General features: G+C 39.0%; 1 protein-coding gene across 1 annotated transcript; it reads left to right on the forward strand.

Moving 5' to 3' along the window:
- Positions 1-499: 499 nt before the first annotated feature.
- bub3 (BUB3 mitotic checkpoint protein) lies at positions 500-27163 on the forward strand. Its single transcript, XM_003218582.4, has 8 exons — positions 500-644; positions 5673-5867; positions 8425-8494; positions 11822-11973; positions 13519-13677; positions 14630-14807; positions 15208-15424; positions 25615-27163. Exons 2-8 carry the CDS (start codon positions 5673-5675, stop codon positions 25622-25624), a joined length of 981 nt encoding a protein of 326 aa, XP_003218630.1. The 5' UTR covers positions 500-644; the 3' UTR covers positions 25625-27163.

Raw genomic sequence — 27163 nt, forward strand, 5'->3', positions numbered from 1 at the left:
TATGACTTGCCAAAGCTCACTGAGTGGGTTTCCATTCAAATCCAGATATCCAGTCATGATCCAAAAATCAACGCAATATACCACACTGACCCTTTTCTTCAGGTTGGGTGGTAACCCAACACAATTTGGGGCCCTTTCCACACAGCTGAAAAAAATCCCACATTATCTGCTTTGAACTGGAATATAACCCAGTATTTCCCTATCTCAGGAGTTTTGGACTTCAGCTCCCCGAATTCCCAATCATGGGCCAAAGCGGCTGAAGTTTCCGGGAGTTGAAGTCCAAAAGCCTGTTTCAAACTCAGGAGAGGAGAAATACGGCAAAACGTCACCAAAATGTAGAAACTGGAAAAAAGAAAATTAAAGGATGTGGGAGGATGAGGCTGCAGACCTCGAAGGCCGGGGAAATCCAATCGGAGCCCCGTTGCATGCCGGGCGTTGTAGTGTCGCCCGGGTGACGGCGGTACCGCGCACCAGTCAGCGCGTGCGCCTGCGCGAGCAGTTTCAAACCAACCAATCCCTTCTCGCGGCGTTCAGAGGTTGGTGGGAGTTGGTTGCGCGCGCTCTGTTGGTCGAGGAAGAAGGCGGCGGCGAGGCGAGTGAGTGAGTGAGGCAGGCCTCTAAATTTTGAAACCCTGGAGGACAAGGTAATGGCCGACTCCCCCTTCTTAATAACTTCTATTTCCCCACCCTTTGCTGTTATTTTCGCTTGGGAGGAAGGTGGGGAGAGCTATGGTGCTTTGCCCTGCGGCTCCGGATATTTGCAGGCCTATGAAGGACAACATGAAGTGCATTCCCAGCTTTATTTCTTAAGGGCCTCATCGATTGTTATTTACACAGGTCCTTTACAGGCCACGCCCATTATTTCTCTCTCTCTTCCCTCTCCTCCTGCCTTGATTCACGTTTTGGGTGCATCCCTGCAGGACCCTTCCACACAGCCATATAATCCAGAATAGCAAAGCAGAAAATCCCACATTATCAGTTTTGAACTAGAATATATGTCAGTGTAGACTCAGATAACCCAGTTCAAAGCAGATATTTTGGGACTTTCTACCTTGATATTCTGGGTTATATGGCTGTGTGAAAGGGCCCTCACTGTACAGTTAATGCAGTTTGATACCACTTTAACTGCCATGGCTCAATGCTGTGGAATCCCTGGAGCAGTGGTTCTCAACCCGTGGATCCCTAGATGTTTTGTCCTGCAACTCCCAGAAATCCTAACAGTTGGCAAACTAGCTGGGATTTCTGGGAGTTGTAGGCCAAAACACCTGGGGACCCACAGGTTGAGAACCACTGCCCTGGAGGAATCTACAAAGGGGACTGGTACCTCTCTCAAGTACAAATCCCAGGCTTATATAGCAGTTTTTTTTATTTCATGTCAAAAGCATTGCATAAATAAATAAGTATAAAACTGATAAAATAAAAGGAACACATGCAACTAAATAATTTTAGACCAAAACCCGGCAACAGTGGCCAAGCTCATAGCCATAAAAATATTTTGGGAGGGGTTGCAACTTTTTCCCTTCAGAGATGACTTCAGGCCACTGTCTCCTGATCTGGTATGAGATCTCAACAAGGCCCTGAAATTACAATCATTGTGCAAAGGTTCTTCACAGGTAATAGGTCCTGAATCATTGCTCCCTCTTTAAGTCAGAGCCCATCATACGGGTCCTATATCCCAGGATCTGATCCCAGGTTTTCTCTTTATCCCAGATTATCTGACAGTGGGGACTCATATAATCCAGTTTAAAGCAGAAAATCTGGGATGTAAAGCATGCCTGGAAGACTCTCAGTTCTTGTTGGCCACAAAGGACAATAGTTTCCACAGTTGGCAGAAGTTTCATGTTTTCTTCTTGTATTTCCTTTATCATGATAAGTTACATCAAGACTTTTTCAGTGTGAATTAGCAACAAGTTTTCAGCCAAGCCCAAGTTGATCTGATGGCACCCTGTTTTCTGGTGTATATTTAACGGCCCCACCACACTGCCCTTTATCCCAGGATCTGATCTTCGATTTTCTTCTTTAATCTGGAATATATCAGTCCTCACTGCCAGGTAACCTAGGATAAACAGATAATCTGGTATCAAATCCTGGGATAAAGGACAGTGTGGAAGGGGCCTATGATTCTATAAGCCCTTCCACACAGTCATATAACCCACAATATTAAGGCAGAAAAATCCCACAATATCTGCTTTGAACTGGATTCAATGTACCTCCCATGGATACTTTTTACTTTAACAGTTTTAACTTTTGTAAGATGTCTTTGAGGCTCTTGTTTCAGGATTAGAACAATGACAACAACAGTCACATATCATATGCATATGTTAGGTATGAAAGTTTAAGTCTCCCTTTTCTGTTTTGAATCTAAAAATGCTTTCTCTAGCTCTCACTCTCTTTTATACACACACACACACACATTCTCCTATTATTCAGGGTTAGTAAAGAAAAAATCTTTAGGATTATTGATGAGATCAATTAATTTTAAAACGAGCACAGAATATCCAGGGATACACCTAGAACTGTGGAATCAATGTATTTTGATACCTCTTTAACTACAATGGCTCAGTGCTATTGTATAATGGGAGTTGCGGTTTTACATGATATTTAGCTTTCTCTGCAAAAGAGTGCTGGTGTCTCACCAAACTACAAATACTGCATCAGGATTCCATAGCATTGAGCCAGTGCAGTTAGTCCCAAGGCTGTTGTTCCAGGATTAGAACAACAGTCACATATCAATAAAGATCACATTGCATAATGAATCACATGTAATTTCAGAATGGACAGCTTTTAATCGAAACCAGAGAGTTCTAACAGATAAGCTGTCAATGAAGGCCAGAGCAGATATCCTCAACACTACAGTTTTACTGGCAATGTTATATGCATCTGAAACATGGGCAACAACAAAGTTAGAGGAGGAAAACCTAGTGGTACTCAGAGCAATGGAAAGAAGGATGTGTGGCATGACAATAAGAGATAAAGTCAGCAGTAAAGAGCTGTGTCAAAGAACCGGGTTACGTGACATGGTCAATGAAATCTATGAGGCAAAAAAGATGGGCAGGGCATATAGCACAAATAAAAGCTAACTGATGAACTGGATACCAAGAGATCACAAGCAGCCCTTGGGCATACCTTGTATCTGATGAGACAAACCAATGGTCAAGCTATTTGGCCAGAAATGGAAAAGAAAAGCACAGTAATGTATATTTTGGATAGACGACAAATCAGATAGGATAGGACCTATATATATTGCTAGAGTTACACTTAAAAATGTACCAGTCCTGCCTTACATAGAAATTCTACTTAAGAACAAACCTACAGAACCTATCTTGTTTGTAACTTGGGGACTGCCTGTACTGCAAGGCACTTAGTTGTTTTTCCAACACTCCCGTATTCACGGGAGCAATATCCACACTTTCATTTATTTATTCACATTCAACAAAAAATGTCCTCTAGGTATTTTCTAGATCTTCCAGCTGTATTCTTGAACCAGAGGCCTTTCATTTTAACAGGGTTCACTATCATCCATGGTTTTGCATTTCTGCGTAAACCAGTGCAATCCCCCACAGATATGGGGCTCGTACCATACTATTTAGGTGAGGCATTCTAGAACATATATATGTTGCATACCTTCTATGTTGTCAGGTATATGACCATTTTGAACATGATGGTTGAGAATACAAGAGAAGGCATACTAGACCATACTCAAGGCTTAGGTGGTCCAGCATCATATACAGGCAGTCCCTCAGTTACAAACATTTGACTTAAAAACGACTCATAGTTAAGAATGGGGGTGAGACAACAGGAAGTGAGAGAAATCTACCCCAGGAAGGGAAATTCACTTAAATATTTTTTTCATGGGGAAAAGGTGTCTCCACTAAAGCTTTATCACCAATCCTTGTTTCCATAGTAAGCAACATTTTTTTCCAAATCCAATTATCACAGGGATGGAAAGTGAGGTGAAATCTTCTGAACAGGGGCACAAACAGCAAAACACCACAGGGGTTTAAACCTTTCCTATGCAATTCAGAGGTTTAAAAGTGGCTGGAATTACACTTTAAAATGTACCTGTTCCGGTTTACAAACAAATTCAATTTAAGGACAAAACTTTAGAACCTATCTTGTCCATAATTTGGGGACTGCCTGTACAGGTATTCCAAGGTTCAAAACACTTGTTCCCAAGAATTTTATATGGAACACTCCACCTATGCTAACACACATATATAATGTATCAACCCTTTAGCAGGTGGTCGCTATGGTGAGTGTTTAAAAGCTAAGTCAGTACATTTATGTACTAAACATTAATGTTATAATAATGATTCATCCAGAATTAAAAATACTATCATAAACTGCAATTTTATGTGTGGTGTATAAATTGTCATCCCTGCATAGCAGGCATGTTGTTTAAGCACAAAGTTGCAAATAGCAGTTCAAGTTTCTCTTGTGATTTTATGACTCTTTTCTCCTATTTGAATCTTTTATCCTGTTAAGGGTGTATAAAGCTTTTGAAAAATGCAATTTTCTTAGAATTATATGGCTGTATACATTTTCTGGGACTATATACACATACACCTCTATATGTGCCTTCAAATCAGGCACAGATAGATGTGTGTCTGTGTGCATATATAGTCCCTACAAGTGTTTACTTATGGTGGTCTCGTTAATTTCATAAGGTTTTCTTAGGCTTTGATACTAAGATATATTTTTGTCTGTTCCTTTCTCTAAAGCCCCTTTCACACAGCTGTATACAATCCACGTTGAACTGGATTATGTCACAGTGTGGACTCCGATAATCCAGTTTAAAGCAGATATTATGGGTTATCTGCCTTGATACTCTGGGTTATATGGCTGTGTGGAAGGCCACTCTAACAGTTTCTCAAACTACTCCTCCAGATTTTTAAAATTTCAGTTCCCACAGTTCCTAACAGCTGGTAAACTGGCTGGAATTTCAGGGAGCTGGAGTCCAAAACACCTGGAGGAGCACAGTTTGAGAAATACTGCTCTAAAATATATAGTATTTGAATGGTGGTCTCCCATTCAAGTATTAACCAGAGCCAGTCCTGTTGGCTTTCAAGATTAGAGTGAATATTCTGCCTTCAGGGTAATTGACCCCATACATATATATGTGTATACTTAATTTGGAAGCACCATTCAGGCTTCTTTCTAAATAAGTATTCATTGGGCCAGGCCAGATCTCACCTTGTGAGCAAAAGCTCCCTTGTAATTCAACATTACCTGATTGAGATGGGGGGTGCATTGGATTACAACTTTAGAGATAAGAGTTTGAGTCTTTACATGGCTATGGGAACCCACTCTTTCAGTTTCAGAGTAGAAAAAGGGAAAACCCTCCTCTGTCCAAATCTTGCCAAGAAAACCCTGAGCTGCTTCTTAGGGTTGCCACGAATCATAAACGACTTGAAGGCACAGAACAACAATACCAAATTATTAACAAGCATCAATAGTATGTATTGAATTTTTGAACATTTTTCTTTTGATTCAAGCTATAAGTAGTTTATTAGAAAAAATGTCAAAGTATGGTATTTAGTAGAACTTTTGTGATAAACATGTTGGTATAATTTAGTCTTTTATAAACTTGCCTATTTAGAAATTTTAGACAAAGATCTGTTCAGACAATACTTTCCAAATCTAGAATTAACTTTTGTACAACCCTTATTCAGATGACTGGATCAAATGAATTTAAGTTGAACCAACCACCGGAAGATGGAATCTCATCAGTGAAGTTCAGTCCCAACACATCTCAATTTTTGCTTGTTTCATCTTGGGACACTTCTGTTCGATTGTTTGATGTTCCTGCCAATAGCATGAGGCTCAAATATCAACATACAGGAGCTGTACTTGACTGTGCCTTCTATGTAAGTTTTTTTTACCATTTTGTGGCTTTGACTCCTATAAGTATGAAGTGGAGATAGAAAATACAGTTAGTTCACCTGGTAGATATAGCTTTAGGCAGGATTCCATTTTTATTGATTCTAGCACGGGGCTGTTGCTTAAGATGACCTCAACCCCCAGTTGATCATGGGTTTTTCTGGATCCTTGCCTTTGTTGAATGATTGGAGCATACTGATGTGTCTTGAATTTGTTGTGAAAGTGGTGTTTTGTTTTATGTAGTATGAGAAAGGGAAATAATTGCTATTGCTACTTTAGTTTTCTTTTAAAAATATATAGTTCAGATTTTTGTTAATAAGCAAATACAACATATTCATTTGGTTGTATCTCTTCTGAGGTGCATAGATTTTACTGAGAGAATGATTGGGTCAGTTTAGATTTATAAGATTTTGTTTGTTCAAGTAGATTATGTACACAGATTTCTTGAAGGAGTGAAGCCAACAACTTGTTGATCCTGCTCAGTCGTTTAGTTGTGTCCGACTCTTCGTGACCGCATGGACCAGTCCACGCCCTATCGGCCGTCACCGCCCCCAGTTCCTTCAAGGTCAACCCAGTCACTTCAAGGATACCATCCATCCATCTTGCCCTTGGTCGGCCTATCTTCCTTTTTCCTTCCATTTTCCCCAGCATTGTGATCTTTTCCAAGCTTTCCTGTCTCCTCATGATGTGGCCAAAATACTTCAGCTTTGCCTCTAATATCCTTCCCTCCAGTGAGCAGCCGGGCATTATTTCTTGGAGGATGGACTGGTTGGATCTTCTTGCGGTCCAAGGCACTCTCAGGATTTTCCTCCAGCACCAGAGTTCAAAAGTGTCTATCAACAACTTGTAGAGCTTGGCTAATAAGAGTGGCTAAGGCTGTAGTAGTTGTTGTAAACAATTTTAAAAAAAGGATAGTGTACCTCTTCTACTAAAAGGAAGTTGTTATGAGACTTTTGTTAAACTTTCATTGGAATTTACCACTTTCTTTTCATATGGGACTTTGGTGCACTGTTTTGTTATGGTTCTGTCTGGCTGAAAATTCCTGGGAGACTCTGGTCTCATAAGTGCTAATTTATAGGATTCCCCAAAAAATCAGTGTTGTATCTATCCGTTGTGGTTTATGCGGAAAATAGTCCATCAAAGATACAGTAGCTTCACACAGATGAAAGAGAAAACATAAATTTACTTTCGTTCAGCAGAGTCAAAAACATAAACTTTTGTGGCATTGCATCAAAAACAAATCCTTTAAAGTAACAAAACTTACATAGTTCTTATATGCATCACATAAACACAGAGAGCATGGCTTCTCCAACTCCCATCATCCCCAAAGAGTGAGCAAGGGAGAGAAGTACCATGTATCCTGAAACACACCCAGTTATACCCCACTGGGTGTGTCCCAAACTTACCGACCTTAATGAACACCTGTATATAATGACCACCAGAATTAGGTTTTTTCTTAACACATATATCTGCTCCTACCTTGGTGTTGGTCCTTTGCAAAACTCACCCCATTTTCTGTATACTTAACAATATCTTATGTTTTTATAACATTTGCACAAATTTTATGAGGGAAGATATTTAGAATTAGGAAGTTTGGTTTTATCAGTAAATTGGAAGTTTTGGATGTCTTGAATCACTGTTTGGATGCAGTGAGGAATTCCATGTGATAATATTTAAGCCTAATTCAAACAAGGCAGAAAAACGATTTATTTTATATCCAAAGTTTCTCCCATTATGAGACCCAAAGTGACTTCTATTGGTCATCAAAAAAGCAAATGGAGAACCAGGGCTATGGCCTTCTATGGATACATTTGTATTGCATGTAAATAATCAGGTGTGCAGTTTAGGTCTAATCTTGGATCTGTTGGATTCCTTTTTTAAACATGTGTCTATCATTATTGTTTTTATACTTTTTTTACTGTATTCCTACCTTCAGGGATCTACCTGCCAAAAAGTCAATTAAAATAATACTAAAATGTTTATACTTAATAGCTTAGTTAAAATGTAGATGTTAGTCAGACAGGTGGCTTGTCAGAATTAAAAAAAAATCAACAGTCTTTCCTAAAAATAGCCTTTAGTGAAAACCTATAATGAAATATGGGAAATCAGCCACATAGTTTTTTCATTATTATATTATTTTCATGTATAACCATGTAGCCCCTATATTATTTCTGTGCCTCAGGATCTCATCTAGATTAATTATTTTTCAAGCTGTGAATATTGGAGTGTTGTGTCAAACACACTGGACAAGGTTGTTGTATGTCTTTCGGGCTGTGTGGCCATGTTCCAGAAGTATTCTCTCCTGATGTTTAAAGGGAAATGGGGAGAAAGTTTTTGATAACCAGTAGGTGAGCAATGCCAATCCCTTTTCCCAATTTTTTTTTCATGTACAGACTGGGAGAGAGGTGTGCTAGTGATAAATCATTTTTTGTTTTATTGATCTCTGAGTTACATTGCAGAAGGAATATTTTTAAAAGCAAGTTTTGATTAAAAATTGTTAGTTCAGCAATAGGTACATGATATAAACATTTTCTTCCTTTGAAGGATCCAACACATGCCTGGAGTGGAGGATTAGATCGACAGTTAAAAATGCATGATTTGAACACTGATCAAGGTAAACTAATTTTGAAATGTAATAACGTCTATTGAAATAGGATAAAACACACCGTTCTTCAATAACAGGGCTGCAAGCCTACACCCACATCCTGAAAGTAAGCCCCATTAATAGAATTTGGAGTAAGCATGTATAAGGTTGTGCTGAAACATGAAACAGAAAAATATTGAGTAGAAATAGAAAGATATGGTTAGCTATATTTCTTCAGATATTGGTAGACATAATATTAAAGTAAAAAAATGTTTTCTTTTTCCTGCAGTTGTAGAGGTTGATATTTACTACCCTGTTTCCCCGAAAATAAGACAGGGTCTTACATTAATTTTTGCTCCCAAAGATGCACTAGGTCTTATTTTCAGGGGATGTCTTATTTTTCCATGAAGAAGAGCTCACATTTATTGTTGAACAACAAAATGAACATTTATTATATACTGTAAAGTAGTTGTCATCACAAACCAGCATAACCAGACAAACTATGAATCCTATCAAGAATTTCTTGTTACTACCATTATTTACATGTGCAACAATCTATGGTACCTCTTGCAGTTTAGGTTTCACAAGGTTTCCACGCTGATTTCTCTCTATTCTAGTTTCAATGTAGTCATGAATGATGAATAATATAATATACTATAATAATAATATGATAATATAATAATAATATAATGATATACAATATATTAATGAGATAATATAATAATAGGATATAAAAATAACAGAATATGATAATATGGTATTAATAGGATAATATAATAATGGGATATAATAACAGAATAGCATAATAATATAATAATAATAGAATAATATAATAGAATAATAGAATGGAATAGAATGATATAAAATATATTAATAGGATAATATAATATGGAATATAATAATAAAACAGAATATGCTAATAATAAAAAAAATATGATAATAGAATAGAATAATAGTATAGAATATAATGATATAAAATATATTAATAGGATAATATAAAATAGAATATAATAATAACAGAATAATATAATAATATGAAAATATAATAGAATAATAATAGAATAATAATATGATATAATAATAATAATAGAAAAATATAATATAATGATATAAAATATATTAATAGGATAATATAATAATGGGATATAATAATAGTAACAGATATGATGATAATAATATGGTAATAGAATAATAGTATAAAATAATCAGTTTCATGGCATAGGATTGGAATAAGGATGAGAGGAGAATCCCTATGCGTCCTGTACCTTTAAGAAACAGAAAGAGCAGGAAAGCCCTCTTCCTTCCTTCCCTCCCACCCTCCCTTGCCCTGGCTCCAGGAGCCAATCAGAAGCCATGGGGGCAAAGGGAGCAGGGCCAGGAACGGAGCCTTCTCTCCGAAGGAAGAAACGGCAGCGCAGCAGCAGCCACGGAGGCTGGGGGACAGGCAAGGCAAGGCAAGGCCAGCAAGCACTTTCTCTCCCTCCCTCCGGTGTGTATGAATGAGTGCTGCTTCTGCCCTGTAGCCATGCTTCCCAATGGAACTCTGCTGCAGCCTTAATTGCTAGGTCTTACTTTCAGGGGAGGCCTTATATTTGGCAATTCCCCCAAACCCCTGCTAGGTCTTATTCTTTGGGGAGGTCTTATTTTCGGGGAAACACGGTATGCCATATGGTTTTGTCTGAGCAGTCTTTGTGGTTCCATTTATTGCCATGCTGTGCTCCTCTTGGTTTTATTTTGTGCATTTAATGCTTTATTAGTCAGTACACATTTTTAGTTTGTTAAGGAGGAAAAGTGAGTGCTTTGTAATAAAAATATGGCTTTCTTTCTATCTAAATTTATAAAAGCATATGCAATGAATTGTTTATTTATAAACAATCCTTTTATTTAAAAGGAGAGAGTGGACACTATCAATTTTGTTCGTATGATGTGTTGCATACAATAGTTTGTTTAGTTTTGACAGCATCATTTGTGTTTTCTTTTCTAGAAATGTATTTGTAGACAATTTAGATGCCCATAGTTTTATAATCTTTACTTTATTCAGGAAGATGGGCATAATTCTGCTTTCAAACTATCAGAGGAGTGCTAAATTCATACCATCTCAGGATGTCTCCTAGTATTTGGAATATTTTTTAGCATTAATCCCAATCTCTTAAACTGCTCTTCAGAGTTCTTTGAGTTCAAAAAATTTAACGTGGGACTTAAGACGAAACGGGTGAAAATAAGACACATAGCCAAACATTTATTTTTCCATAAAAATTTTCAAAATGTTCAGATTTTAAAAAGTTCTTGGAGGTTGTGAGAGAGAAAGCTGTTGCTTGAGTACATAATATAAAAGTGTGCCAGCATGCTATCTCCTTCATCCACAGATTTGCTTCAAAGATAAAAAATGTATGTTGTTGCTGGTACTGGGAAATAGTAGATAAATAGGTTATACAACAACTGTGATGTGTTCTGTGTGGTGCAGTTCTTGAGGCTGATTTCGAAGCTACAGTTAAAGCAGGTTACAGCTCTGCTCCATATCAGCATTTATCACCTTTTCTAAAGGCCCTGTGCTGTTGGACATGTACTCCTTGTCCTTTTTCAGCATTTGGATATTAGTAATCTAGTAGCATACCAGAAGAGCTGCTTAGATTCCTTATAGGACGAGGTTTGATGGCTGTGATATTGTCAGGGGTTTAAGAAATGCTCAGACTAAAGATATTGGAGAATTGGACTATTACTGTGGAGGAAAAAGCTATTTAAAATAACCAGTAGAGGATTAAAAGTCTAGTAATTTGTTTCTTTCCCAGGTTGAAGAAAGAAAGTAAGGTATTATGGGATAAGTATTCAGTGTCACTTTAAAAGCTTCTAAAACAGTTTAATACTACATGGTACATAGATAAAATGAATGATGATGTGGAATGGAGGTTTTATTGACAATCTTTTGTTGAAAGTGGCTGATTACTCATAAGAGGAAAAGACATGAACTAATGTGGTCATGCCACATTCACCAATTATTAGATCTTTATAGCATGTCATTCATGGCTAGCATTTTCAGAGGAGTCCAGCAGAGTTAGGTGCACAAATCTCTTTTGTTTGCTTGAAAGTCTCTGCATGGGTACCAGCTCTCTCCTTAAGCTTCTTTGAAATACTGAGTTGATATCTATTAGTCTACATTTAACACTTTAGAAGCGTATATCTATTGCAAAGATTAGAGGATCAAGCGTCCTTTGAAAGATGCCCCAGTGTGCACATACATTAGTGAGTGACACACAGGCCTAGTTACTGCTGTACAGATATTGCTGTTCTTTTCATTAAATTTGATTATCAATAAGACTAGCATAGCTATGTGTCTTAATCCCCTCTTCCTTTTAACAGAAAATCTTGTTGGCACCCATGATGCTCCTATCAGATGTGTGGAATATTGTCCAGAGGTGAATGTAATGGTGACAGGGAGTTGGGATCAAACAGTCAAGTTATGGGATCCCAGAACACCTTGTAATGCAGGAACATTTTCTCAGCCTGAAAAGGTTTGTACTTAAGCAACTTAGGTTGTAATTCTACACCTATGTGCTAAGTTTAAATTTTCTGGATAGAATGGAACTTCTCAGGAGTCACGAGTTTTTGCTGTCGAAATAACATGATTGTGGAATATATTTTGATCAATTAAAGATTAATATATTTCCAATTATTAACTTAACCAGTCAATGAATTAATCAGGAAAAGATTTCATGAATGCAAAATTACAGACTTAAGCCCCTCCCCCCCCGTTTAACCAGTATCAATAAGCTCAAAAATCAGAACCAATTTAATATTTTGGTTATCTTTGCTATTGACCTAATGATACAGTAACAACCCATGTTTGGTTAGGAGCAGGAAAAGACGTAGAGTCCCTGTTTCTGATTTGTTCTTAATTACAATTTATGTTCTATTTTGTACAGGCAGTTGTCAAATTATGAACAACATAGGTGCTGTAGGTTTGTTCTTAAGTTTAATTTGTAAGTCAGAACAGGTACATTTTTAAAGTGTAACTTCATCCAAAACTCAGCCTTGGATAGCATAGGGAAGGGTTCCTGTGGTGTTTCTTTTGCTGTTTGTGCCCTTGGTCAGAAGATTTCACTGCACTTTCTGTCCCTGTGATAATTGGATTTTGAAAATTCAACTTGTGGAAACGAGGATTAGAGGTAGAGCTTCAGTGGAGACTCCCTTTCCCCATGATAATGTTCCCAAGAGTGAATTTTCCTGCTTAGGGGTAGATTTCTCTCACTTCCTGTTTTCTCACACTCGTTCTTAACTATGAGTTGTTTGTAAGTTGGATGCTAATTGTATAGAATTATTAGAAGTTGTGCTTTTTGTAAACAGTGGCATAATTTGAGAACACTAACCAAGTTTTAAGAGCTAATTATTACTCTGAACGTTTTTTGTCAGATGTCGATTAAATTCTTAGTTTGGCTGAACATGTTTGATGTTGATTTTGTATATAGCACTTCAGTATTCTGATGTGCACCAGTCTCATGTAGGGCGTATTACAAAATATAGGTCAAGATTCTGCACTGGACAGGTAGTTATGATGTGGCTATGCTCCATCTTGTGATATGATACCCAAATCCAAACTTATAATTAGACAGGTGTACTGAAGGACAAAGCTCCAACTCTCACCCAGCAGTGAGCAATGGTGTGACAAATGTTAGCGCAGTCTTTTGCGCACCATAACTTGCTGGTTTGAGGGAGTTGGAGCCATAGGAGCCTGCTCACTAGTTTTGTAGAATTATGTCCCTCAGTAAAGCTGTCTGGATTTTAAAATGGGTTTGGAGCCACAATTATAAATGTGATACCAAACAATTATGAGGTCATAAGCCTAATTGTAGCCTTTTTTATTTTGTGGAGAGTTAAATCAAACAGTTTTCCACATTTCCCTTGTAATGCAGGAATGAGTTGCTGGGGGGGGGGGGGTCCTTCCTAAGAATCCCCTAGGAATCATAAGATTATTGCCTCCCCCCCCCAAATAAATAAAAAATAACCAGAAGTGGCTGCAAGTACACTTTTGATGAATTGTTTTCTGTATTTTTCCCAAGGTGTATACATTGTCTGTGTCTGGTGACAGACTGATAGTGGGAACAGCTGGTCGGAGAGTTCTGGTGTGGGACTTAAGGAATATGGGTTATGTTCAACAGAGAAGAGAATCAAGCTTAAAATACCAGACCCGATGTATCAGAGCATTTCCTAACAAACAGGTACCCAAATTGTGCTGCAGAATTTCATTTTAATACTGTGTGAGGGAAAAATGATCTCCATTGTATTAGATCTTGAGATTTATCCTTGACTTGATCAGAAGTTTATTTTGTGTTTGTTTTGTTGTTGACAGAATAAAACTATATTAAGTTTTTTCATGGGATTTCGAGCTGCTAATAATGGTTGAAAATTTATAGTAACTTTATTATTGTGTTAATTATGAAACTCACAGAGAGTTTTGAATTATGCAGGAACACTAGATTAGCATAGATGCTAGGTTCCAGGAAAACTCATGTTCTGGGAAATGCTATTATAGGTCTTACATAAAATTGTTTCCTTGGGAGTCCTTTCTGGGCCAGGCATGGCTCTGTTCCTGAACCTATCAAAGGTGCAAAGAGAATTAAGATCTGAATAAGGGAGTCTTTGTTTCATCATTTCCTTCCCTGAGGTATAATGTAATGTCTAGCCATAATTTTATGCTCTTCCTGAGGTGGAGGAAAATGAAAACAAAAACTTTACATACTTTTCCTGATAGTAAATAGTAAGATGTAGAATTGTCTCATGCAGAGGAAGTGTTAATTGAACCCACATTTCTCCTGATATTATTTACAAGTAAAAATGTCTCACAGTAAGAAGTCTCTTTGGATTTCATCTCTCTCTTTAAAAGGCCTAGTGTGCATACTCTTTGTTTTCATAAATGAGCTGTAATCTTGGAATTAGAATACATGTTTCTGTGTGAGGAGGGAATATTAGAGTACAATTAATAAAGTACAATTCATTTCTCTAAAGACATTTAATTTATATGAATCCCTCGGACTCCAGTGCACTTGTGCATCTCAGTAGTTAATGTGTGAGATATATAATTGTTGTGTGTGATTTATCCATGTTGTATGAGTACAGATATTTATGTAAAAAGTATAATTTAACCTTAGCAATAACTTTTATGTCCTGTAGGGCTATGTGCTAAGTTCTATAGAAGGCCGTGTTGCAGTTGAATATTTGGATCCAAGTCTGGAAGTGCAGAAGAAAAAATATGCTTTCAAATGCCATAGACTGAAGGAGAATAATATTGAACAGATATATCCAGTTAATGCCATCTCTTTCCACAATGTCCATAACACATTTGCTACAGGTAATATAGAAGCATAATTACTCAGGGTTTTTTTTTTTTTTTGCTATTAACTGACATCTGATTTGATTCTTCAGTTACATTGTTCAACTGCGTGTGAAAGGTACATTTCTCTTAAGGAACTTCTAACAAGTTCTTTTTAAATAACCCTACATTTATAATTTCCATATGATCTGGAACATGAAATTTCTACTTTGTACTTGGCTTGCATATTAGTAACTCGGGTAAGATCGTTTTGTTTGCAATATTCTATAATAATTTAGTCAATATTGAAATTCTTAACCTGCATTAATTGTGGTCTGTGCTGTGAACAAAATGCTTTGGATTTTACTGTCCAGGCTTAATGGTGAGAAACTACAACAATAGTGATTGTATGCCCTAATCTTTATAAATCTATTTGTAGGTGGTTCTGATGGATTTGTCAATATTTGGGATCCATTTAATAAAAAGAGACTCTGCCAGTTTCATCGTTATCCAACCAGTATAGCATCGTTAGCCTTTAGCAATGATGGAACCACTCTGGCAATAGCATCATCGTATATGTATGAAATGGATGACATTGAACATCCTGAAGATGGTATCTACATTCGCCAAGTGACAGATGCTGAAACAAAACCCAAGTTAGTATGCTTTGCCTGTGTTTAAGATTTTTATATCGTTAATTCCAGGATTTATTAATTTTCCTAAATTCATGAATAGCATTATTGATTCATGGTAGATAGTGCTGCTTGACAGTAGGACTGGAGTTGATTTTATCTTGTTCTCCCCAAGCTTTCAATATCCGTAGGTTGATGGACGACTGGTGGATAAAACTGTCTACTTGTTTTGAAGCAGAAGAATTTCAAACTCTCATTCTTCTTGAATAGGCACTATTATATGAAGGCATAGTGTTATTACTAACTCATTGCTTTAAAATTAAATTGAAGAATTCTGGATAATTCCTATGGGCAAATCTAATTATATTGGATCCTTAAGATTTCAAACTATTGGCAGTCTGTGCATGTAGGTTTCAGCTATTTGCAAAAATATGCCATGGCTGAACTGGATATAGAAATCATAAATGGCAAGAAAATAATTTTAAAGTTATTTGTATCTCTTTGATGATCAGGGTTATGTTACATTTCCTGGCAAAGGAAACATTGTCTTTTTGTTGCCCAGAGCTAAAGAATCTAGGCTAAAGCTGGACGCCTTGTAAATCCTTTCCCTTAGCCACACATACATTTCATTTTGTCCTTACATTGTATCAAAGTAGCAAGAAAATCTATGTGCACATTGTGTTTAGAAGCTTTGTGTATTAGCTGTTCTGACTGCCGCCCTGTCAGCCTTGCTTACTACTAGTATATGAGAGGTGGAACAAATATGTGAGTACAGTTGTATCTAGAGAAAAAACCTGGTCTTTTATTATATTATTTATGTGCATATTAGTAAAATGGCAAGGACACAAAACATTGCAATGGAAAGTATTCTTATTGTGTTGGAGAGAAAGTGAGATGCATCCATGTTGTCTCCAATTCAAACTCTTGTCTGAAGTGGCCTTTACTGTGTGTATAAAATATATGTTGGGGATTTTCTTTTCACGCTTTTGATAGTAGCTTATGTGACCATGCAAAATTAGTGTAGACTGAACTACCTCTGCAAGACAATTGTTGGAGGAAGAAGGTATAATCTTAACACCTTGTGTATTACTGCCTATTAAAATTTGAAATTTGCTTCATGCAGTGTTTGCATAGTAGTATTCTTTTATTAGATACCACAGAAAGCAGTGGTTAATGCTTCCCGTATCCATTTTGCAAGAGTAGTCATTTCAGCAGCATACTGCACATCGGACAAAATGGTGCAAACATTCAGTGTCCCTGTGTGCAGAATTGTTAAATTTCAAAATACGTATTTCCCCTTTTTAAAGAGCCTTAACATATGGTTGCTTAAAGTATTGAGTAGAAAACATTAATAATTAGAATGCAGAGGAGCAACATGTTAGAGTGAGTTGTGATGGGATTTCTTCCAGAAGTCCTGATAGAGGAGATCCTATCACAGCCCTACTGTGCCAGAGAGTTACAGAGGACCACACTTATGAAGAATGTGTTTCAGAGGATTTGGAGCCCCCGGTGGCACAGTGGGTTAAACCCTTGTGCCGGCAGGACTGATGAAGGTTGGGTTGCTGACCTGAAGGTTGCTGGTTCGAATCCAACCAGGGAAAGCGCAGATGAGCTCCCTCTATCAGCTCCAGCTCCATGCGGGGACATGAGAAAAGTTTTTACAAGGATGGTAAAAACATCAAAACATCTAGATGTCCCCTGGGCAACATCCTTGCAGATAGCCATTTTTCTGACACCAGAAGCGACTTGCAATTTCTCACGTTGCTCCAGACACGTAAAAAGAAAAAAGAGTTTATGAACTCTGAATAATTTGCGGGGCTAGACCATGTTCCTTTCCCACCTGCAGAATTCTTTTCCTGTTAGCTGGACTTCTGATAATTCCTTATGAAGGGTACTTTCAGGAAAAAATAATATTGTATTCCACTGCCTTGATACATTGAAAGGTCATATCCTTATGTGCTGATTATTATTTTATTTGTTTTCCATGACTGGCTTAGTACAGTATGGAAGCTGGCCTCCAATAGATTACTTATTGCTTGTTTCTGTTCTCTTGGGGAGGATGTTTTCTTAAATGGCTTTTTCAAAAGTTATATTCAGTAGTAAAATGTTTGTGTTCAAAAAGCCAATTGTTATTAAATCTAGAATGTCTAGTTCCAGAAAAGTATGTATAGGAGTGCAATATTACTTACATCCTTCAAAACATTTCCTGCCTTAGGGATAGGTTCAGAACATTTGACAGAAATCCATTGGCAATATTCCACAGTGCCAGCATGTGTGTCAGGATGTGAAAGCCCAGCATTCATAACAATTGTACTCTCCACATCCTGCCAGAGCAATGGGGGTGGGTGGGAGATAACCTAGATGATAAGAGCCATCTGGCCAGGGATGGGTTTTATGGCCAGCTCTGGTTTTTCAGCCTGGGAATGGACCATATAACAGATACGTGTGAATGTGGGGAGGGGGAAGATAGGAGGTGGATATACTCAGGGTTTGGCAGGAATACGTCAGTTCTAGCTTCATTTTCATCTTGTAAAGAAGGTCCTCAATAAAGCGTTTCTATGGAGCTGCCTGTGTGAACCTGCTTTGAATCCTATAGCTTTCAAGAGCTGACATTAAGCTAGAACTCTCTTTTTCCTGCTCATCCTGTGAGGAGCATCCTTGTCGGTGAAAGCATGAACTCCATCACAGACGACAACCCGTTGGAGCTCGCGCTCCTTGAGGAGTACCAGGCGAGCTCGCGGGGTGCCAGAGATCCGGGGAATGAAGGAAATCTGTCGCCTGCGTTGAGTGAGGGGGGAGTGGACGCGTCGTGGAGATCACTGACTTCCACCCAGATATCCGCTGGCGGAGGAGTGACGATGAGACGAAAGATCCATGTGAGGGATGACCCGGAGGAGGTCGGAGAGGAGGCCCTGGGAACCAGGAGACTCGAGAGGAGAATGGATGTGCTGGAGAGGGCATTGGAGAAGCAGTCTCGACTGATTAATCTGATGTGTCAAGAGATGGCCACATCCAGGATGGCGGCAGCTGAGCAGAGAGACCAAAGGGGAGCCCAACCCATGAAGGTTACCATGTCCCGTTCCCCTGGTCGAGAGGGCTTCATGGACGATGAGGATGACTTACAGCTGCAAGGGACATTGTCTTTCCCAACGAGCCTGTCAGGGAGGAGTCAGATGACACCGAGTAAGGGGAAGTTCCATGTGAAGTTCAACAGGGATCCAAGACAGTTGTCTTATTTCATTACTAATATAAGACATGATATGCAAGATTTTGGGGAACAATTTTCCTCAGAAAGCACAAAAATCCACACTGTGGGGGCGAACCTAAAGGAAGCAGTCGCAGACTGGCTAATGCAGATGTATGACACCGATGCCCCCGAGCTGAGGAGCTTGGAGCATTTCCTGAAAGCTCTCCGCGAGAGGTTTGAGGACCCTCTAGCGGAGGAGAGGGCGAAAGCTCACTGCGAGGCTCACTTCAAAAAGGCACAAGAGAGGCTTCTCAAACAGGCAGGGGGGAAATATCTTTTTTCCAGATCCCAACCACCGCCACCATTAAATGTGAGACACCTAGCCCAAAGCCCTTCACATTTAGGCTGAGGGAATCTTTTTCTTAATATCCCACACCTTTGCCATGCCTTTTTAATATGGGATCTCTCAAATTCCACTATGGCAGGGGGCGATCCTTATTTCAGGATCCCAGCCAGTGCCAGTTATAAACACTTGAGCCTGTGCATGTGCATGTATGAGATGATGTGACACTGAGGGGAAGAATGTGAGACAAATCTTCCGCTGACTATGTAGAGCAATTCACCACTCAAGAATACTGTCTTTATTAAAAACAAAGAAATATTTATTTGTGGTTTCTTTAGCCCAAAAAGCGTAACTTGTTGCAAAGGTTTCCTTCTTCAGTTTCATTCGTATATAATATAGATAATATCTTTCATTCTTTAACATCAACCACTTGACTGAAACTTTGTCTCAACGGTATTCCTTTTCCTCAGCTTTACCTCGCTGGAAACATGAACCTAACTTAGTCTTTTATACTTCAACACAGCATTTGTAGTTGCACACTTGAACACATATATCTTCTTTCTAACACACAGGCTAGAAACTAAACTGAACACACAGATATCTTTCTTCTAGCTCCCCTCGCTAGAACCTGAACATAACTGACTCTTTTTTAAAACACTCCCTCCTTTTTTTTCATCCAGCTAGCTCTGCCCCTTTCTTGCTAGCCTCAAAATAGTTACATTTCTAAAGAAGCAGCTACGTTACCATGGCGACACATAGCCAATCAGCAGTAGCTAACTCCTGCTCACCTTTACCACTAAAGAAGGAATCCTAGACTCATCGGGAAACGACCGGGATCTGTTTTAAACGCCCGGAAACAAATCAAATCAGCGGAGAGCGTAGGTGAGTCGAAAACCCTCAATTGTGACATTGTGAGGATTAGAGTAAGATTGCTAAACCCCAAAACCAAAACTCAGGTAGAGACGGATGCTATGCTCGATTGCGGGTGCACTAGATGCTTAATCATCCCCGAATTGGCTGGGAAGCTGGGAGTGAACCATATCCCCTAAAGACACCTGTAGTCTTCTCACAGCTGGATGGAACAGCAGCATATGGGGCCCCAGTAAGGGGAAAAAACGGGGTCCTTAAGGATGACTATGAGCACCCACTCAGAGACTATACAGTTTGTAATTCCTACTATGGTACATCAGCCAGTCATATTAGACATCCCTTGGCAAACTGATTGAATAGGGGAAACCTTTACCTTCAAGGATGGGATGTGGGTGCAAGAGCACCCCGAGACCCATAAAAGAACTAAGGTCTGATGGGGTGGTGGCCGCCACATCACAGGATGTCCCGCTAGGACAAATACCCAAGGTATACCAATACCTTGTGGAAGTTTTCAGTGAGAAGGAGAGTGACCAGTTGCCCCCCCATAGAAAAACTGATTGTGCAATTGAAATACAGCCAGGTGCCAAGCTGCCAAAGCCAAAACTGTATGCCATGTTGGAACCCGAGAAGAAGGCGCTCAGGGAATTCATCGATAAGAACTTAGAGAGGGGTTTCATCGAACCATCACAGTCCCCAATGGCAGCCCCGGTCTTTTTCCATCTGAAATCTGATGGCTGTCTTAGGTTAGTGGTGGACTATAGAGGCCTGAACGCAATATGCACCTCAAAGCCGTACCCACTCCTACTAATGTCCAAAATCTTAGCCCAACTGGGGAAGGCACGGATCTTTACCAAACTGGACTTGCGAGAAGCCTTTTATAGAATTTGAATAAGGGATGAGGACTATTGAAAGACAGCTTTTAATTGCCACCTGGGGCAGTTTGAACATAAAGTCATGGCATTTGGTTTAAAAGGCGCCCCAGGAGTAATCATGCAGTTTATTAATGAGATCTTTCACAATCTATTGTATAAAGGGGTGATTGTTTTTCTTGATGACATACTCCTATACAGCCAATCTCTGGACGACCATGTCAATTTGACCCTTAAGGTCTTAGGAATCCTAAAGGAGAATCAGCTTTATGCCAAACTCTCCAAATGTGAGTTCCACAGGACTGAGTTAGACTATTTGGGGTTTCGGATCTCCACAAAGGGGCTAGCGATGGATCTGGCCAAAGTGCAGGTTGTCTTCGCGTGGGAAATCCCCAAAACCCGAAGACAGTTACAGGGGTTCCTGGGATTCGCCAATTTCTATAGGCAGTTCATAAAGGACTTCGCCAAGTTGACCCTACCCCTGACAGATTTACTAAAAACTTAGGGGAAGGGGGAGACTAGACTCGTAAGACAAAGACACCGAGCGGCAGACTAGTCTGGACGCCTGAGTGCCAAAAAGTGTTTGAGGAGCTAAAAGAGAGATTCACCATCTTGGTCCATGCCCAGCTAGACAAACCTTTTGTGTTGCACTGCGACACCTCAGAGGTGGCTTATGGGACAATCCTGTTACAAGCTGATGAAGAGGGTAACTTAAAACCTTGTGCCTATTTGTCAAAAAAGTTCACTGAAACTCAGAAGAGATGGGACATGTGGGAGAAGGAATCCTTTGCAGTGAGATCAGCCCTAAGTCATTGGCGCCATTTCTTGGAAGGAACAGACGTTCCATTTGAGGTGTGGACTGACCATAACAATTTGCAGGCTTTACAAATCCCCCAAAGATTGAACGGGAAACAACTACGGTGGGCCCAATTTTTCAGCCGATTCAATTTTAAGTTGAAGTTTTTCCCGGGAAGGCAAAATTGACTGGCGGATACGCTCTCACGCATGCCCGATACGGACTATTCGGCCCTGGGAGAAGTCGGACCTGTGTTCACAAAAGAACAACTGGGATTGTTGGTACAAACCCGGGCCACAATCAAGGACAAACCTCCCCCAGTGGCCAAATTCAAGAACTGTCCCAGGAGTTAAAATCAGCTGATGATACAGACTCTTGGCTTCAGTCCCATAGAGATGAACTGTCCCAAAAAGGGGACCTATGGACTTATGGTTCAAAATACTATGTGCTGGAAAGCCTCCGGGGGAAGGTAATGGCCCAAGGCCATGATTCCAAACTCTGGCCATTTTGGACTTACTAAAACCTTAAAGTTGTTAAACAGGCAATTCTAGTGGCCAACCATGCGCAAAGATGTGAAAGACTATTTACAGGAATGTCCTGTGTGTGCTAAGGCCAAACAAAAAGTGGGCAAGCCCTCGGAGTTGTTGCAGTTGGTGGCCAACCCTTCAAAGCCATGGACTGATATAGCTATGGACTTACCCAATAGTAACGGTTGTAGACTTACCCGATAGTAACGGTTTCAACACTATCTGGACTATTGTTGACCTGTTCTCCAAACAGGCCCACTTCATTCCCCTTAAAAGACTTCCAACAACACCTGAGTTGGCCAAATTGTTTCTGCAACATGTGTTTCACTTACATGGATGCCTTGAGCAAATCATAAGTGACAGGGGGCCTCAATTCACATCCAAATTTTGGAAATCTTTCCTGGGCCTTTTAGGAACCAAAAGGGCCCTAAGCACAGCATTCCATCCGGAGACAGATGGAGCCACAGAACGGGTCTAAAAGACCCCTCAGCACTTTCTCTGTTGCTACAGCACATACCAACAAAATCAGTGGTCCTCTTTTCTTCCTTTTGCGGAATACTGCATTAATAATTCAGACCACCGTTTAAAGTTGTGAGCGGCAGGGACTTTCCGCCATTTCCCACGTTACAAAAGGGTCCACCCACCAACACAAAGCCGGGAGACTGGGGCGAGAAGATTGCTGCCTCTTGGCCTTCGATCCAGGAGGCACTGCATTCGACTAAGTTGGATTACAAAAAATATGCGGATAAACAGAGGGTAGCGCACTTGGACTTCAAAGTGGGTGACTTAGTGTATTTGTCTACCAAACACTTGAAACCCACCCAACCATCCTGGAAGTTGAGCTCAAGATACATTGGGCCCTTCCCTATCTCGGCCATGGTGAACCCGGTGGCGGTAAGACTGCAGCTGCCTCATAGTTGGCGCAAAGTACACCCTGTATTTCATGTTACCCTACTGAAACCAGCATGTTCCACTCACAAATGGAATAAGCCAGATTCAGACCCCGTTCCCATCATGGTGGGAGCACATACCCATTTTGAAATCAAAGACATTTTAGACTCCAAGAGGACTCATGAGAAACTGTCCTACTTAGTCCAGTGGATTTCAAGAACCTTACATCCTGAGTGGGTGGTGGCTGAACATGTTAAGGCCCCGAGACTAATAAAACTGTTTCACAGTCGATTCCCCCACAAACCTGGACCCTAACTGTGAACTATGTTTTTTTTGTTGATGATGTCATTGTTTTGTCCCATCTTTTACCTCTCTCCACAGGGTCGTCTTCACAGAGGGTCATTTTTGCAGGGTGGGGAGTCATGTCAGGATGTGAAAGCCCAACATTCATAACAACTGTACTCTCCACATCCTGCCAGAGGGGGGTGGGTGGGTGGCGGGGAGATAACCTAAATGATAAGAGCCATCTGGCCAGGGATAGGTTTTATGGCCAGCTCTGGTTTTTCAGCCTGGGAAAGGACCCTATAACAGATACGTGTGAATGTGGGGAGGGGGGAAGGTAGAAGGTGGATATACTCGGGGTTTGGCGGGAATATGTCAGTTCTAGCTTCATTTTCATCTTGTAAAGAAGGTCCTCAATAAAGCGTTTCTACGGAGCTGCCTGTGTGAGCCTGCTTTGAATCCTATAGCTTTCAAGAGCTGACAATGTGTCCAGTACACTCTTAGATTGCATATTCAATCTGCATGGAGATACCAACAGGACAATATTTTATAATTTTTTGTAAATATAACTTTAAGAAATACTTTCAAAATAGGAATGAACAACTTGAAGCAAAAGTTGAAGTCAGTTTTCCATTCCCCAGCCCTCCATGGGCTGCATCTTCTCAGTGTGCGAAAATAACTTATTTCCCAATTTTTCCAAAAATAGTGCAAGGAAATCATTCACTTCTTGTTCCCATCCTTTTCAATGAGAAATGGAGTAAAAGGAAAGATATTTCAGAGAGGGTAGGGTTTTGGATAGGTTAGGGGGGATTTTTTTTTTTTGACATGGTTCTTGCATGAAGCGGAGCTTTGTATGTGTGCTTCTGAAACCCTTCAAGGGTAGCAATCAACTAGGGGCAGCTAATGACTGAACAAAGGATGCTCCCAGGCAGGAAGAAATCAGGAGATGAAGCTATTCAATGCTAATTTAGGTTATTAACTACAACATTCACACTGCCCTCCGACAAGAGTTCTTCTGTCACCCTGGACTTTCCACAGATATAAATAAACTTTCCTTGCTTAGTTTCTCCATACCTCACAACCTCTGCGGATGCGAAATGTCAGGAAAGAATACTTCTGGAACATGGCCATAAAGCCTGGAAAACACACAACAACCCAATTGCCTTTTAAGACAAGACCCACCCCCCCACTTTATCTTTTCAGGCAGTATTCTGATGAAATCAGAATCATATTCACTTTAGGCTTTGGGGTGTACATTTGATTTCCAACGAGGGAAAATTGATTATCCAGGTGTTCTTAACTTTATGACCTGTAACATAAAAAAATTCAGTATTTCAAATTTTTATCATTTTTATTACATTTGCAATTTATAACACAATACAGTCTGAACTTTTAAATTAAACAACAAAAACACACGATTTCTGTATAAATAGTATTGTAATTCCATAACATAATACATATTTGATGCTAGTCCTTCTTAGAGCTTGTTTATATTTCAGATTTTTAGTCCATTTCCCTTTTCGCTTTTTGGAAAGTGTGAGCCTTTTGGGCTGGTATAAGTTAAACATATAAACATTCAGTCACGAAAATTCTTTGTATTAAAAATACTTGGATACATTTCTAATATTACATTTTTGAAATGGTGTGCTCCTGCAAATAGTTTACATTAATGAGAACTGTAACATGGAAAATGGCCATCAGTGGATTGAAGACCTGACTCTATCATTTTGACTTCAGCTGTTTCTCTCATTGTTTTGTGTTTTCTAATTATGGAGATGCTTCGTTCTGCTTTCTGAGGAGGTTAATCTACAATTAAACAATATTTCCTCTTGGCTGTCCATTATTTTCTGAAACAGATGGTTCATCATTTCCTGGGCTGTTAAACACAGCAAGGTTAAGGTTAGACTCTTGGGAATTCGTTAGTTCAGAATCTTATTACAGGATGTAGGAGCAAAACTAATAAGAATAGTACTTAATATCATTTTGTGGCTGCAAACAATTATTTATTAGCAAACAATTGATCCCAGAAGGGCAAATTGTTTGAATTGGTAATGAGCTGAGACAAGGCAGAGCATATCTGTGTATTTACAAACTAATTGTAACGTAATTGCAATGCATTTAGACAGGCATCTTTTTGGACTTGTTTCTGGCTTTAAATGAATTTCTGAAACATTAATATGCTTTTTGAACATGTTGCTTATGCCAGCCTTCAACCAGATGCTGAAATTCTTGTAGTAATCCATGGAAGCAATCTTGTTATTTGCAAATTGTTATAATTATTTTTTTTACTCTTGACAAATTTAGAAATGTTAGAAAAGAGTAAACATCTCCATAGTGTATTAACATCATCTAGTGTATGAAAATTACTTGTTGGACACCTTGTTGTAGGTTCTTTTGGAATGTTACAGAAATATAAACAGTTGTCTGAATGTATTTCTTTTATTTCCAGGTCTACTTAATCCCTGGCCAAAAAGCTTCAAAATCTTTCCCTCTCAAAAGATGTCTCTACTGAGTTCCGACAAGACTTGTTTAAAATAAATCCCTGGATTGAAAGAAAATCTGTTTCAATATGATGCTTTCACTGAATTTAGTGTTGGTGTAATAATTTTGTGTATGTTTATCACAGATGAGTACATGTTGATCCAGATACTGTTGAACGACAGTGTTTTTTTTAGCCCTAGCTGGTATAACCAGCAGTGAGTGATACAGTCAACAACATCTGGAGGACCACATGTTCCCCATCTTTGCTCTCTATCATTATTTTAGCTTATGCAGGAACTAGTATTTTCTTCATATGAATAAACTGTTCTGTAAGAAAAGCTTATTTCTTTGCAACTTTACATTTTGTAATTGAAATTTTGTACAGATTTAATAATTGTTTCACTGTTTGAATAAATATTTTCAAAACAAATATTGTTACTAGGACAGCAATATGTTATACATTTTCAGTGTCAGCTTTCATAGTGAAAACAACACTTTAATTTTATGTTTTGTCAGGCATGATCTATTCAATAGACTCTATTTCAAACACACTTAAATTCCATGATAATACTCAATATTCATGGTGAAGTCTGCTGTTATCCCAAGGAGATAAGAGGTGAGATATACCCATCTATTGAGGCCTCTGAATTGTACAAGGACAAAGTCAGGATATGTAAATAATATCATAAAAACGATTTGCATATTTTCTGTGCACAATCTCTGCTTTCTATAGCCATGATGTGAGGTTAGAAAAAACCTCATGACTACTGTATCGTTTAAGATTTCACTAGACATTGCTCGTACATTAGACTTAGAGCTCATACTCACTAAAGGCTTTTGGATGCTTTTATCCAGTATTTATTGGTATATAGTATTCTGCAGATGTGAATTATACAATACTATAAACAAAAACATGGAAATCATTGGATCCTTCTGTAAGTCATATTGGGAGCACACAGTGGATCTTTGCTGCTGCTTGTTCTCTTATTGACTTGTCTTGAATAGGAACGAGATTGATAGTCAGGTTTTCAGGAATGTTTTCAGATGTTTTAGCACATAACCACAAATATTGGGCTTAGGGATCAGTTGCTATTGTGGGACAATATCTCTTGTGGCCTGTTTCAAAAATGCACATCGTTCCAGTGTCACTACGATGCCCTTCTTTGGAAGTTACATCCTTTCTCAGGGCTGCTTGGTCTCTATTTAGTTCTTCTTTTCATGATAGTCCAAATGCCATGATTGATGAGTAATTTCAGATGGTGCAGCTTATGTCTGTGGTATGTTTTGTGTGTGGTTATGGGGCATTCCTAGATCCTCTTCATTTCAGAAGCGTTTTTAAAGGGGAGTAGAGAAATTTCTATTTACTCTCACACAAATAGTTCTAATATCAGCACTTAAGTATATTTTATTGTGCAGTATCTTGGTTTTGCTCCTACCCCATTCTGTAGCTGAAATCCGCAACTGATGAAAGCGTGTTGCTGTCATGTGCTTAGAACAATAAAACCTTGGTAAAAATG

Source organism: Anolis carolinensis, chromosome 3 (genome assembly GCF_035594765.1).
Source record: "Anolis carolinensis isolate JA03-04 chromosome 3, rAnoCar3.1.pri, whole genome shotgun sequence".
Classification (NCBI taxonomy): domain Eukaryota; kingdom Metazoa; phylum Chordata; class Lepidosauria; order Squamata; family Dactyloidae; genus Anolis; species Anolis carolinensis.

What these genes read in the sequence shown, in the direction of transcription:
- bub3 (XM_003218582.4), top strand. Translation starts at nt 5,673, where the DNA reads ATGACTGGATCAAATGAATTTAAGTTGAACCAACCACCGGAAGATGGA. An exon ending in TACTTGACTGTGCCTTCTAT is followed by an intron (nt 5,868 to 8,424) that starts GTAAGTTTTTTT and finishes CTTCCTTTGAAG; the next exon opens with GATCCAACACATGCCTGGAG. An exon ending in TGATTTGAACACTGATCAAG is followed by an intron (nt 8,495 to 11,821) that starts GTAAACTAATTT and finishes TCCTTTTAACAG; the next exon opens with AAAATCTTGTTGGCACCCAT.